The sequence below is a fragment of the Mytilus californianus genome, unplaced genomic scaffold (genome assembly GCF_021869535.1).
Source record: "Mytilus californianus isolate M0D057914Y unplaced genomic scaffold, xbMytCali1.0.p SCAF_8, whole genome shotgun sequence".
Classification (NCBI taxonomy): domain Eukaryota; kingdom Metazoa; phylum Mollusca; class Bivalvia; order Mytilida; family Mytilidae; genus Mytilus; species Mytilus californianus.
This window is the reverse complement of record NW_026262734.1, coordinates 94,390,617-94,406,110: the sequence shown is the minus strand read 5'-3', so window position 1 is coordinate 94,406,110 and position 15,494 is coordinate 94,390,617. Positions and strand designations below refer to the sequence as shown.

At 32.6% G+C, this 15,494-nt stretch overlaps 1 protein-coding gene across 2 annotated transcripts; it reads left to right on the top strand.

Annotated features, from left to right (window-relative positions):
- Positions 1–221: 221 nt before the first annotated feature.
- LOC127713104 (neuropeptide FF receptor 2-like) lies at positions 222–6,807 on the top strand. 2 transcript variants are annotated; one of them, XM_052219740.1, is made up of 3 exons: positions 222–680; positions 4,556–4,728; positions 6,325–6,807. In XM_052219740.1, exons 1-3 carry the CDS (start codon positions 440–442, stop codon positions 6,592–6,594), a joined length of 684 nt encoding a protein of 227 aa, XP_052075700.1. In that variant the 5' UTR covers positions 222–439; the 3' UTR covers positions 6,595–6,807. The 2 variants fall into 2 exon arrangements, with proteins under 2 accessions (XP_052075700.1, XP_052075698.1); XM_052219738.1 differs by having other exon boundaries at positions 4,556–5,058.
- Positions 6,808–15,494: the final 8,687 nt, after the last annotated feature.

Genomic DNA, 15,494 nt, shown 5'->3' with positions numbered 1-15,494 from the left:
AAAGAAAAAAAAATAAACAGATGTTCGATTCATTGTTGAAATATAAAAATTCCAGAAAAAAGGCGTCTCCTCTTTTACTACGACCATGCCTTATTCATGTTATTGGAAACAACGTAAAAGAAAAAATGATACGGAAGGCGGTCCAGATTATATGCGATTGACAGATTAAGTAGACATACACTTACAACTAAATAAATGTAAAGTACAATCTATTCAGTCAGGCGTACATCAGCATCTAGCAAGGTCGAGAAATTTATGGATATCGATAAGTCGTCATATATATAATGTTAAAAAAAAGTTTCAACCACTGGATTACTTACTGCATAACACAACGATTAAGTAAAACATTTCGGCTTGAAAACTAATAATAGAACGTTTACTAAAAATTTCGAAACAACCTTTGATATATACTGACTGTCTCAATTCAAATACAAGTAAAATGTCTGGAGGCGAAGCATTAGGTGATGTCCCAGGTTTGGCAGCGTCCCTAACCATCATGTGTGTCTTAGCTGTAATATTGAACAGTATTGTGATAGTGGTCTTTGCAACCAAAGCACAGTCGTTCACTTCGGTGCATTTGTTCATTATGAACCTCTGCATCAGTGATATATTTCTTGCTGGAATAGCTTTACCTGTTCGACTGGATAACGGCTCACACGAAGGAGAAAGTTTCAAGGGAGGTATGTTCTATATGTACATATATAAATGGCACATGTCGCCGGATGCCGAATGAATTGCATGTAAAAGATTTTTTTCTTAAAAAATAAAATGTGAATACAAAACTTTTCAAAAACGGGCCACCGAAACTTTACGCAAGTTGAACATTTGTTTTTGTAATATACAGATAACTGAATATATGCTATCTTTAACGAATATCCTTGGATTAGAATTGCTATGTGAGTTATATACAACCTAAATCAACACTGAATATCTAATCTAATTTCCTTAAAAAGTAATCAATCATGATAAAAAAAAACTTAATTCATATATAATACTTACTTGTATCTCATTTGTTCAAATATTATACATTGACTAGAACAAAATGTTAATTAATTAAAAGATCCGACTTTGAAACCTTTTGTAGTTCAAAGTCAAAAATCGATTTTTAAATTGCCAGCAGGTTACTATTTCATCTCCTAAATCTCGTTTTGGAAGGAACGTATTATACATGAAACACAACATGCAACTATTAATATTTATAGGCGAATTTGAACCAGTTTTAACGTACTGAAGTGTGAAAAATGAAACTTCCTAAATAAGAAGGAGATCTAAATTATCTTAAAACAAGGTATTCTTAAGTCTCAATTTATAACAGCAGAAATATCTTTTGAAATTAATTTAGCAAATAAGCAAATATCATACCATGTCATCTGAGTGGTTTAATTAAGACATTTAAGGATGTTCGCTACTCTTGTTTTTGACTTTTTGTCAGATATTCGGAATCCTCTAGTTTTATTCATGTTAGTGCCTATACAAATTTTGCCCGCTAACCCCTATTTTTCTTTTCATAATCTTATTCCATATAGTTTAAATAGCCATATTTTAAAATGCTTTAAAATCCTTGTTATTTTTTCATAATTTTTTAAAGAAAAAGGGTGCCAATGTTAAATGTATGAAAAGTCTAGAGAGAATTATTTCCCGCCAAATTTTCAATGGCTTATATCTCGAAAACAAGCACACGGACCCTTAAATTTTTTCTGCTTTTTTAGTTCCTTTATTTATATACTATCAATTTATAACAGTCTTTTAAACAGCTTGTTATTTTGAAACAGAGTAGCAAACATCCTTAAAAACAGTCCTTTCATACTAATTTAAAATATATATATCAGCTTTTCACAATTTATTAGAGTTACTATATATCTCTTATAACAATTATACATCCGTCAATTATTCGTTGATATATTCAGAATTAATTAAGAAACTAAGGTTCCAACTCACTGAAGCAAAGTTGACGTACGAAGAATTTGGCAATTTCTTAAAGTCCCTTTTGATCATATATCTCTGCACGTGTTTAGGTCTTATACATCTTTGGCTTTCAAATGTTTGAGGTAAAGGATGTACTTAGGTGAAATTGAAAAAATCTAGAACTTAAAATTGATACTATAAGTCAGAAGAACATTAGTTTAGGAACAAAATAAGCTAAAAATATTAATAGATTATGGAGCTCCTTTTCGAGATATTTATTTTTTTTTTTTAATGGCGAGAAAAGGCTGACTCGGACTTTAATCTTATATTTGCATTGTTATTATTTGGGTCTCAAATCGAAAGAAAAGATTTCTAGAATCTTCTTAAATTTTGGTAAATGACTTTTATGAGCTATTGAAGTCTTATATGAAAAGAAAAATGGGTGTTATGGGGCAAAATATTTTACCCTGTATCGTAGGAAAACAAACCAAGGAGTCCGAACATCTGACAAAAAATCCTGAACCTGACCTAAGTACATCCTTAAGTGTTCTTGGTGAAGGTCAATTCAGAAAAGCGCTTCAGACGCATGAAGTAAATAAAATGTTATTTTCATCATCTGTAATATGTGTACAAGAATTATGAATATACACATTTACTAATAGTTGACTAAATTAGCAGGCTGTTTTACTAACTGCTAGTTCAGATATGGTGGTGAGATTGCGTTGCACTGCATAAAAGTTTAAAAACAAAGTGAGATGAATTCAATTCAAGTGTTTCATATAAAAAATTGTTAATTCTTTCTTTTTTTTTTTCTTTTTTTTTATCAATCCTAATCTTATGTATACAAACACATTGTCATCTATATTTTCAACTTATTAGGCCTCTAAAGTTCTTACTGCCATTATTTAAAGTAAAAAATTGTCTTCAAAAATATTGTGATGAGGTAAACTCAACCAGCGGTGTCAAAAGGATGTGGATTCTTAGAAATTCTAAAGAATCTTCAATCCCAGTCCTAATAGTTTTGCAATACTCTCTTTACTAATATTCCCTATGCTCATTTGAAAGATCGATTATATCTTTCAACAGTGCTTTTCTAAAAAAAAATTGGAATCGATACATTTTTTTTTTGTCTTAGGTTATTACAATTCTTACCTTGTGAAGAACCACACTGATTTCAACAACAAAAACACAAATGACGATATCTTCACTTAACATTTTGATCGACAACATATTTTTTGAGTTTATTGGGTTTCTAATTCAGGAAACAATCGGTATTCCAGTGAGTATTAATTGTGTACCATACCGGTCGACTTGTTTCTGTACTCATTTGAAACAGAATTCTTGCAAAACCGTCTCAAAGACAAAAGGGAAAGCCTGCCAGGTTAATTTATTTTAACTTTCAGATGTATTGATGATGGCCTGTCACTCAATAACTCCCATTTCTGTGAGTACTTGTGTCCTATTTATCCAAATGAACTTGAAATTAAGGGAGCTACCATTTGATTTTTTTCGGGGGGGGGGGGGGGGGGGGGGAATAGGATAACAAATTGTATCCTGCATTTTCATTTTAGTTGTAATCTCTGTCCTGCATTTTTATTTTTCACTCTATTCGGTCCTGTCTTTTTTTTTATATTAGTTTATCATGACTTTTTTTACTTGAATTGTCATCCTGCCTTTTTTTCAAATTTCATCCTAGCCCCTCACCTCATAAAAATCAAATGGTAGCTCCCTAAGGATACTACTAGAAATAGAAGGTCTACTCCATATCTGCGTGTTTTTTTTTCTAATATTGACACATATGGACGTCTTCTAACTAGGATCACTGACAAAAGTAATACTTACGATTTATATTTTCGCATTGTCAACTTCCAATTTATCAGCAGTACCACTCCCTCTTTCCCATTGCATTATGTTTATATATCTTAATTTATACGCTATGCGCATGCACGTTGACAATATCCATACTTAATTAACTAATAAATAAAAAAAATGGTTTAACAGTATAATGTGGAAGAAAACCGATTTTTTCCCATTCCATATTTTTACACTTTAATAAAAAGTGGATTTGAATGGCAGGTTATGCGTGCATATCAGAGGACACACGTACCCTGGGGATGCATCCGGTCTTACTCCTTTTGAAATTCGTGTTATTTCACCAGTTTTATTCATAAAAAACAAAGATGCGGTTATAAGTTGTAAAACATTATTTACATTGGATGTTATTGTGATACTGGTATATGAAATTTGGTCATTAATGGTTAGACGTTAAAACATACGAATACTTAAGTTAATTATATCTTGCCCCTTTCATGTTAAAAAAGGTTTTCGTAGAATATGGTATCATTTGAACGGATCTACAACATTAAATTCGTGTTTTTGTTTGGTAGAGAACAAACAACGGTCCTCAATTGTTTTTTTAAAAAAAAGTAAAGTAAATAACAAAAATACCGAAATCCAAGGAACATTCAAAACAGAAAGTCCTTTATCAAATGGCAAAATCAAAAGCCCAAACAGATCAAACGAATGGAAAACAACTGTTATATTCCTGACTTGGTACAGGCATTTCCTTATGTAGAAAATGGTGGATTAAACCTGGTTTTATAGCTAGCTTTTAAGTTTCTTGTAAATGGTATATGTATTTGTTTTGCAGGGGATCCAGTTTGCAAAATGATTATGTTTATCCCTTTACTGTCTATATCGTCATCAATTTCCACCATGGTCGCCATTGCTGTGGACAGGTTTAGGGAAATCATTAAACGCCACAAGCTGCTTTCAAAACAGGCAATGTACGTCATTATGGTTTCATGGGTTTGGAGTGTAGTTGTAAGTTCTCCACAACTTTACGAGTATAGCGTTTACTCGAACTATGATGAAGAGTACAATGTTACCTCATGCGGGTCACATGACATCGTTGAAAATTTTGAAACTGTGTACGCTGTCATTGTGATTGTCCTGTCTTATGTCGTACCTTTGATACTCATTACGATTAGCTATGTCAAAATAATGATCTTTGTTTGGAAGACTGGAAAAAATGTAGCTGGAAAGGAAAGTCAAGTCCTGAAAAAGAGAATGAAAATTGTTAGACTTCTCATCACAATAACAGTTGTGTTTGCTTTGTTGTGGTCACCTTACTTTGCTTTGTTTGGCATGGAGGTATGGATAATTAATTGATTAATTGATAAATATTTATTTGTGTACACAATTTTAAAAACAGGAATTCGAACATGAATACTATCGTGTCTTTTCAAACTGTTCAGCAATTTTGAAATTTAAATGCCCCACACATAAAAAGTTATCTTAAGCTACAATAACTTAATTCCTTTCCCTAATAGTGAGGTTCCGTTTGGTCCTTCTTATGTAGTGAGTATTTCTCATTTGGTTCAACATGTGACAATTTTTTTTGATAAACATCATTTCGCTTATCAATAATTGGAAACAATACTTATTTAAATGTTTCTTTATTTCTCATTGAAATTCTATATAGTTTGTTATGGGCATCATACAAAATAGTGTCTTTCTGTACTGTCGTTGCATGAAATCTTCTTTGAAATTAGCAACCAATATCAATAGGTCGTACATTGAAATATTTGTATTTGAGGTCTTTTCTGATTTACTGTTGAAACAAGTTTACAATTACATATGCCTATTGCTTGTGTTTAATACAGCTGCGTGTAACTCAGATCTCATTTAAGTATTATACATTCAAAGGATTTCAAAAATCTAAAAAACATATTTGACAGTACAACAGACCACCCAAACCAACGATAATCGATAAAATAGACGTACAAAAAAAAAGACAAACAACTCCAAAAACATGGGGGACTAAATAGCCTGACTTGGTCCATGCATTAGTTATGTCGCTTCATAGAACGCTTCTATTGGTACGTATTTCATCTCTATCTAGATTAGACATGCAGAGGATTCGGAAATTGAATCAAATGTAATTAAGTAGTTAAAGTCATCATATTACATGTGAAGTAAATGATGCCTCCCGTATGTTTTCATTTTACTATTTTGATCGGTTGATTGATTGATTGTTTGTTGGTGTTGAACAACACTACTTTCAGCACTCTTGACTACTAGTATATCGTTGCAATAAGATTTTGTTGGTAGAGGAAGCCGGAGTGCCCAGAGAGAACCACCAACCTTAGGCAGGAAAACAGGCAACCCTAGTCAATTAGAAACGGAATGGAACGCATCTGCCACATGCGGATTTCGAACGCACAACTTCAGTGATACTGAAGAGAATATTCTTTTACCACTCGGCCATCGAGGCCCCTTTGTTATTTAGAAATATAACATACTATAGAATGTTACTGCATCTAAAGCTTATACATTAGACTAAGTAAATACAGACGTCTTTGGGTTTGAGTACTGGAATATTTTTTAAATACATTAGAAATATCATTTTCTTTTCAGGAAATATTGGGTCTGGATGATACACTTCATACTGAATCTGGAACACATGTGACCAAGAATGTACTTGTCGTGTTGAGTACAATGTCAAATCCAGTCATTTATTTTGTATTCGATGCTAAGTTTCGAAAGGATCTACTCCAGTTATTGACGAGAAAACCATGTGGACAGCTACACGTGAACCAAGTACAGCCAAGTACGGATGTAATAAATGAATTAAGAAATAAGTTAAATACGGCGAGCACAACCGTCGAATCCTTTGAAACAGATTAAAAACTATCCAGTCTATTAAGTGATATTGTGGAAAATCTTGGTGATCGATAACAGTCATAGGTTTCTTTCAATCATTTTCGTCGAGGTTTTGCCTATTAACAGTATAAGCTGCTAACGGAACTTTAAACTGTAAAGTTTGTTATATAATTGTCGCAATAATCACCTGTTTCTGGTTTATAGTTTCATTTCTGCTTAATATATTGTTAAAAATAATTATTTTCTGTGATCTTTTAATGTGAGTTACCGATATCTATATAAAAATAAGGAGATGTGGTAGTATTGCCAATGAGACAACTATCCATCAAAGTTGTGGATGTAAGCAATTATAGGCAACCGCACGGCCTAATCGTTTTATAATAATTAAAAAATGATAGGAATTCTTAATATAAATAAATAATTTGTTAATATTAATAAATAGGGAATAAATTCCACAACAGCTTGCCATATGAAACAATTCAATTGAGAAAACTAACGGCCTAATTTATAAAACAATTTACGAAAACAAATATGACAGACATGGACGAACGACAACCACTGAAGTACAGGCACACATGGCGGGGTTAAACATGTTTGTGAGCGCTCTACTCTCCCCCTAAATTGGGATATATAACATGTTTTCTTTCTTTTAAGGATGATGTTGATTTATCATGATACTTGATGATTTTCAGTTGAAAGAATCGTGAGTAAAGTTCATAAATTCCAATCTCATTCAGACCAGTAGATGCACACACGATTCATAGCTAGTTTACCAATCTTTTGGCATTAGTTTTGGTTGACTGCTGTATAACTTTTGATACCGTCGATTGTTTATCCCTTGTTAAGGTGACTCGGGTGTCTTCCTCCATCTTGGATTTCGAAGTAGCAGATAACGTTGGTCTAGATATTTCATGAAATGTGCAAATTTTGAGAGTAGTATGTAATTTATGTAAAAGACTTTTGATGTAAATATAGAAAATTGTGTGTTTTATCATAATTACGGCTGTAATTTCTCAAAAACACCTTATGTGTGTTTGATTAGATTTGTTCAACTTTGCCGAATAAGGGGAGATAACTCAGATAAAGTATTTTTTATAATAGAAAGTGAGTTTACTTATTTTGATATGTAACAAGAAAACAAGTTCCGATCGGTGACCCCATTTTTTCTTTTTCTTATCTGGAAGCATCTTATAAGAGCTATCTTCTCACATTTTATCTTAAAGTTCTATCAAGTAGTTTTCTTTTTATCACACAAAATTTGATTTTCCATGTATAATCTGTGCAAAATCTGACAATTTTGCACAACCTCTAGCGTGAAAAAAAGTTCGGTGACCCATACTTTTTATTATAATTTAAAAAAAAAGCATGATAAAAACTTCATTTTCACAAATTATCAAAAATTTCTATCAATTTTAATTAAGACGCCCCAGCCACCTTAATAGGCACCACTAATCAGACAAATTTTTCCATGCCCATAAATTCCGAATCTTGAAATTTTCCATTCCATGAAAAGATGTGTCTTCATCATTGCATCAGAAAGGATTGTGGACATTGTTAATTAACAGAAAACGTACAATTTTTCGGGAGCTTCTTGAATTATTCAGGCTTTGTTGATTTTTGATTAAATTCTATTTTCTATGAAACCCCCCTTGAAAAAGCAAAAACAAAGAGCACATTCATTCGGTTCATAAATATAACATCATTAATTACATTTTGATAATAATATTTCAGTAAAGAAAACTTTCAGTTTTGATAAAAACCTATGAAACAGAGAGCAAAGATTGTGAATTCTGTATCAACAGTTTAAGTTAACAACAAAAGTTAACCCAATAACCTCGTCTGTTAATTTGATAATTTGTTGTTAATGGCAGATCTTCGTTAGTCTCTGTGGTAGTTATTCCCAACTTTTTTTTTAAGACTCGGTCAATGTAGAGCTTGACATGCTGTATGATTAAAGACTGTAGATTTATTTTGTATTTTTGTGTGGCGTAGGTTTTGTCTCATTTACATAAACCCCCATATTTCATAAAGGTTGATTTCCAAATCTAATCATATATATCAGTTATAAGGTTGTTACAAAGTGTTTGTGTTATGCAACGATGCACCTCTGATTTTCCCGAACAAAATGGTAGAATAATTCTTCGACAATAAAACAAGAGTGCACACGCTGAAATGTCTAGCCTACTATACTGACCATTGATTTTGTGTTGATAGTCCTTCATATAAAAATTTTCTACAAGTATCACATTAACATTTATAATCCAAGAAAATGAGGTCAAGGTCAGATAAACCAAGCCGGAAAAACATGTACACCTTTAATACAATCATTCCATACACAGAATATAGATGACATATTGCTTATAGTATAAACGAAACAGACCAAACCATGGAAATTCTATATTGACCAATGAACCATGAAAATGAAGTCAAGGTCATATGAACCCCGCTAGACAGACATGTACACCTTAAAATCATTCCATGCATCAAATATAGTTTACCTATTGCTTATAGTATCTAAGAAACAAAGTTAACCAGGAAAACAGAACATTGACCAATGAACCATGAAAATGAGGTAAAGGTCAGATGATACCTGACAGACAGACATATACACCTTACAATCATTCCATACACCAAATATAGTTGACCTATTGCTTAAAGTTTAAGAAAAACAGACCAAAACACAAAAACTTAACATTGAGCAATGAAACGTGAAAATGAGGTCAAGGTCAAATAAAACCTGCCAGACTGACATGTACATCGTAAAATATTTCCATACACCAAATATAGTTGACCTACTGCATACAGTATTAGAAAAACAGACAAAAGCACAAAAACGTAACATTGAGCAATGAACCGTGAAAATGAGGTCAAGGACAAATGAAACCTGCCAGACTGACATGTACATCGTAAAATATTTCCATAAACCAAATATAGTTGACCTACTGCATGCAGTATTAGAAAAAAACAGACCAAAACACAAAAACGTAACATTGAATAATGACCGTGAAAATGAGGTCAATGTCAAATAAAACCTGTTAGACTGACATGTACATCGTAAAATATTTCCATAAACCAAATATAGTTGACCTTCTGCATACAGTATTAGAAAAACAGACAAAAGCACAAAAACTTAACATTGAGCAATGAACCGTGAAAATCAGGTCAAGGACAAATGAAACCTGCCAGACTGACATGTACATCGTAAAATATTTCCATAAACCAAATATAGTTGACCTACTGCATGCAGTATTAGAAAAAACAGACCAAAACACAAAAACGTAACATTGAACAATGACCGTGAAAATGAGTTCAATGTCAAATAAAACCTGTTAGACTGACATGTACATCGTAAAATATTTCCATACACCAAATATAGTTGACCTATTGCTTAGAGTTTAAAAAAAAAACAGACCAAAACACAAAAACTTAACATTGAGCAATGAAACGTGAAAATTAGGTCAAGGTCAAATAAAACCTGCTAGACTGACATGTACATCGTAAAATATATCCATACACCAAATATAGTTGACCTACTGCATACAGTATTAGAATGAAATTCTCCGCTGGGCGCAGCTTGATACGACCGCAGAGGTCGAACCCTGAACAGATGGGGCAAGTATGGACACAAAGTTCAGGCTTGATACAGCACTGAATTTGGATTGTGATTAAATATTTGACACAGCACAGGTTTCTGACACAGAATGAATGTGGTCTAACCATATCATTATTATTTGCTTTTATATATAAATCAGAAATAACCAATTTAAAATGGAAAATTTAAAAGAAAAAAAATCCCCCCCCCCAAAAAAATTTTTTGAACCCCCTTATGATTCATCACCCCCAAACTCAATCTTAGCCTTCCCTTTGTGGTATGGTACCTGCCGGACAATTTCAGAGAGATCCATACACTTGAACACAAGTTATTGTCTATAAACTAGAAAAATGCTTGTTTTTTGGCCCCAAATTCCTAAACGTTTAGGGCAATTACCCCCAAACTCAAACCAAGCTTCCCTTTGTGATATGGAACCTTGTAGTACAATTTCATAAAGATCCATACACTTACACACAAGTTATTGTCCTGAAACTAGAAAAATGCTTGTTTTTTGCCCCTAATTCCTAAAATTTTGAAGCAATTACCCCCAAAATCATTCCCAGCCTTCCCTTTGTAGTATGGTACCTTGCAGTACAATTTCAGAGAGATCCATACACTTGAACACAAGCTATTGTCTGGAAACTAGAAAAATGCTTATTTGTGGCCCCTTTTTGGCCCCTTATTCCTTAACGTTTCGGGAAATTACCCCCAAACTCAATTCCAGCTTTCCCTTTGTGATATGGAACCTTGTAGTACAATTTCAGAAAGATCCATACACTTACACACAAGTTATTGTCATGAAACTAGAAAAATGCTTGTTTTTTGCCCCTTTTATGGCCCCTAATTCCTAATATTTTGAGGCAATTACCCCCAAAATCAATCCCAGCATTCCCTGTGTGATATCGAACCTTGTGGTACAATGTCAGAGAGATCCATACACTAACACACAAGTTATGTCTGGAAGTTACAAAAATGCTTATTTTTGGCCCCTTATTCCTTAACTGTTGGTACCATAACCCCCAAAATCAATCCCAACCTTCCTTTTGTGGTATTGAACCTTATGGTAAAATTTCATAGAGATCCATTCACTTAAACTAAAGTTAGAGTGCGAAAACCAATGTGTCTTCGGACGACGCCGGACGGGTGGGAAGTCTAGGATGAGATTTGAAAAAAGGCAGGACAGGAGTTTTGAGTAAAAAAAAAGGGCAGGATGAGCAACTTGGCAAAAAAAAAAAAAACAAAAAAAAGGCAGGATGACAATTTATGTAAAAAAAGTCAGGACAGGCAGGACAACGTTTTTCATCCTAGCCCCCCCCCCCCCCCTAAAAATCAAATAGTAGCTCCCTTAGTCTCTGTGGTAGTTATTCCCAAATTTTTTTAAGACTCGGTCAATGTAGAGCTTGACATGCTGTATGGTTAAATACTGTAGATTTATTTTGTATTTTTTGTGTGGCGTAGGTTTTGTCTCCTTTACATAAACCCCCATATTTCATAAAGGTTGATTTCCAAATCTAATCATATATATCAGTTATAAGGTTGTTAAAAAGTGTTTGTGTTATGCAACGATGCTCCTCTGCTTTTCCCGAACAAAATGGTAGAATAATTCTTCGATAATAAAACAAGAGTGCACACGCTTAAATGTCTCGCCTACTATACTGACCATTGATTTTGTGTTGATAGTCCTGCATATAAAATTTCACTACAAGTATCACATTAACATTTATGATCCAAAAAATGAGGTCAAGGTCAGATAAACCAAGCCGAAAATACATGTACACCTTTAAGACAATCATTGCATACACAGAATATAGATGACCTATTGCTTATAGTATAAACGAAAGAGACCAAACCATGGAAATTCTATATTGACTAATGAACCATGAAAATGAAGTCAAGGTCATATTAACACAGCTAGACAGACATGTTCACCTTAAAATCATTCCATGCATCAAATATAGTTTACCTATTGCTTATAGTATCTAAGAAACAAAGTTAACCAGGAAAACAGAATATTGACCAATGAACCATGAAAAATGAGGTAAAGGTCAGATGATACCTGACAGACAGACATATACACCTTACAATCATTCCATACACCAAATATAGTTGACCTATTGCTTAAAACAGACCAAAACACAAAAACTTAACGTTGAGCAATGAACCGTGAAAATGAGGTCAAGGTCAAATAAAACCTGCTAGACTGACATGAACATCGTAAAATATTTCCATACACCAAATATAGTTGACCTACTGCATACAGTATTAGAAAAACAGACAAAAACGTAACATTGAGCAATGAACCGTGAAAATGAGGTCAAGGACAAATGAAACCTGCCAAGCTGACATGTACATCGTAAAATATTTCCATAAACCAAATATAGTTGACCTACTGCATACAGTATTAGAAAAAACAGACCAAAACACAAAAACTTAACATTGAACAACGAACCGTGAAAATGAGGTCAATGTCAAATAAAACCTGTTAGACTGGCATGTACATCGTAAAATATTTCCATACACCAAATATAGTTGACCTATTGCTTAGAGTTTAAAAAAAAAACAGACCAAAACACAAAAACTTAACATTGAGCAATAAACCGTGAAAATGAGGTCAAGGTCAAATTAAACCTGCCAGACTGACATGTACATCGTAAAATATTTCCATACACCAAATATATTTGACCTACTGCATACAGTATTAGAAAAACAGACCAAAATACAAAAACTTAACATTGAACAATGAACCGTGAAAATGAGGTCAATGTCAAATAAAACCTGTTAGACTGGCATGTACATCGTAAAATATTTCCATACACCAAATATAGTTGACATATTGCTTAGAGTTTAAAAAAATAAAACAGACCAAAACACAAAAACTTAACATTGAGCAATAAACCGTGAAAATGAGGTCAAGGTCAAATTAAACCTGCCAGACTGACATGTATATCGTAAAATATTTCCATACACCAAATATATTTGACCTACTGCATACAGTATTAGAAAAACAGACCAAAATACAAAAACTTAACATTGAGCAATTAAACGTGAAAATGAAGTCAAGGTCAAATAAAACCTGATAGACTGACATGTACATCGTAAAATATTTCCATACACCAAATATAGTTGACCTACTGCATACAGTATTAGAAAAACAGACCCAAAAACGAAAGTTAACTTTAACCACTGAACCATGAAAATGAGGCCAAGGACAGATGACACCTGCCAGTTGGACATGTACACCTTACAATCATTCCATACAACAAATCAGGCATGGGGCGAATTACATTGCAATGTTATGCATTATATTACAATTACTTTGACAAAACCATGCATTAAATTACAATTACATGCATTTATAAAAGTAAGGCATTAAATTACAATTACTTTTGCAAAGTAATGCATTGAATTATACATTACATTTGTAAATTTTATTATCAAGTGAAAAGAAAAATCAAACATTTTGAAAAACAACATGAAGTCACAAAAGATTCTAGCATATGCAGTAACTATTCCATGTATTGCATTTAAGTATACATGTACACAGTCTATTCAATACAACTATTGCATTTTAACATCATAAGGGTTTCAAAGGTTTTATCCTTCATGTGCATTCTATGTTTCAAGGTATACATCTCTGTGTTTTCTCTAAAAAGAAATCACAGAGATGAAGTTTAATACTTATTTCAACTTAATGTTAATGTTAATTTTACTTTATAAATATACATTTGTTTTTTTAATTTCAATCAAAATATTTACTGAGAATTTCTTTCCTAATTATATAATAAACATAGAGCTTAATTTATGACCGAGTGTCAAAATGATGAAAAGATTGATTGTAAAACAAACTAATTAGTATTTTATGACAATGTTCAATTATCTGTTATTTAATCATCACAAGGTATACATCGATCTTTTGACAACAATGGAATACAGTAATGCTTTTCAAATATCAATCTTTTTATGCAGGAAAATGTATGAAATAAAATGAAATAAAAAAAAAAAAGAACTCAATCTGATATACAGTGTTGTGTTATTCATTTAGAGTTGTAATTTGGTCATTCTAGTATTTATACCATTTTTTTCAAGTTCTACCTGGGGCAAGACCAAATCTCCAAATTCCCTCTAGTGATTTATGTAAAGGGTGAAAAATAAATATCAAATACAAAATCAATATTCAAATGATTATGTTCTTAGTTAACAAAGAAATCTTAAATTCTGCTTTAGTTAAATCTCCAACAATCTGTTAAAGATATATAGTATGTGAAAAAAGTAATGCCATATAATGCATGAAATTACACAACATTTTGCTAAAGTAATGCATTAAATTACAATTACATATAATGCAAAAATTGCTACATTACACATTACATGCAATTACTTGGAAAAATGTAATGCATTACCATGCATTACAATTACAAATTTGCATTACCCCATGCCTGCAACAAATATAGTAGACCTATTGCTTATAGTATCTAATATATGGACTTGACCACGAAAACTTAACCTTGTTCACTGATTAATGAAATGAGGCATGAGGACCTTGCAAGGTACGCATATACTAAATATAGTTATCCTATTACTCATAATAAGAGAGCAATTAACATTACAAAAAATGTTGACTTTTTTTTCAAGTAGTCACTGAACCATAAAAATGAGGTCAAGGACCATGAACATGTGACAGACGGAAACTTCATATCATAAGGTATCCATATACAAAGTATGAAGCATCCAGGTCTTCCACCTTCTAAAATATAAAGCTTTTAAGAAGTTAGCTAACGCCACCGACGCCGCCAAATCACTATCCCTATGTCGAGCTTTCTGTGACAGAAGTCGCAGGCTCAACAAAAAACCATCACGGTTTTAAACTTAAAGTTAACAAATCGCTGTTCGTTTCATCAACTGTGGAATTTAACGTTTCATTTTTGTTCAGTGTAGCTGTTCCCTGTTTTTCCCATTTATCCTGTTTGTTTAAAATGGTTATGTATTTTATTACCTCTTTTACCATTTGGAGGAAATTTTTTCAGCAATAAAAATATATCTTGTGCATATTATAATATTCTGTGAATGTTATCCACGGCTTTGGGAGAGTATGTGTTGTTTGTCTAGAGTTTTCTTCTTTGTGTTTTGGTCGGGTTTTTTTTTACATGGTGTTGCGAGTTTTTCATTGAGTTGGTAATAATTACCATAAGATGTGTCCAGTTTTCAAATAAGTATTAGACTTAACTTGTACATATTCGTTCAAGGACACGTAACTATCTATATGTTCTCTGATTGGTAAATATGTGTCATTAAATTTAGGCATTTGGTATGTCCACTTTCTTCCATGGTTTAA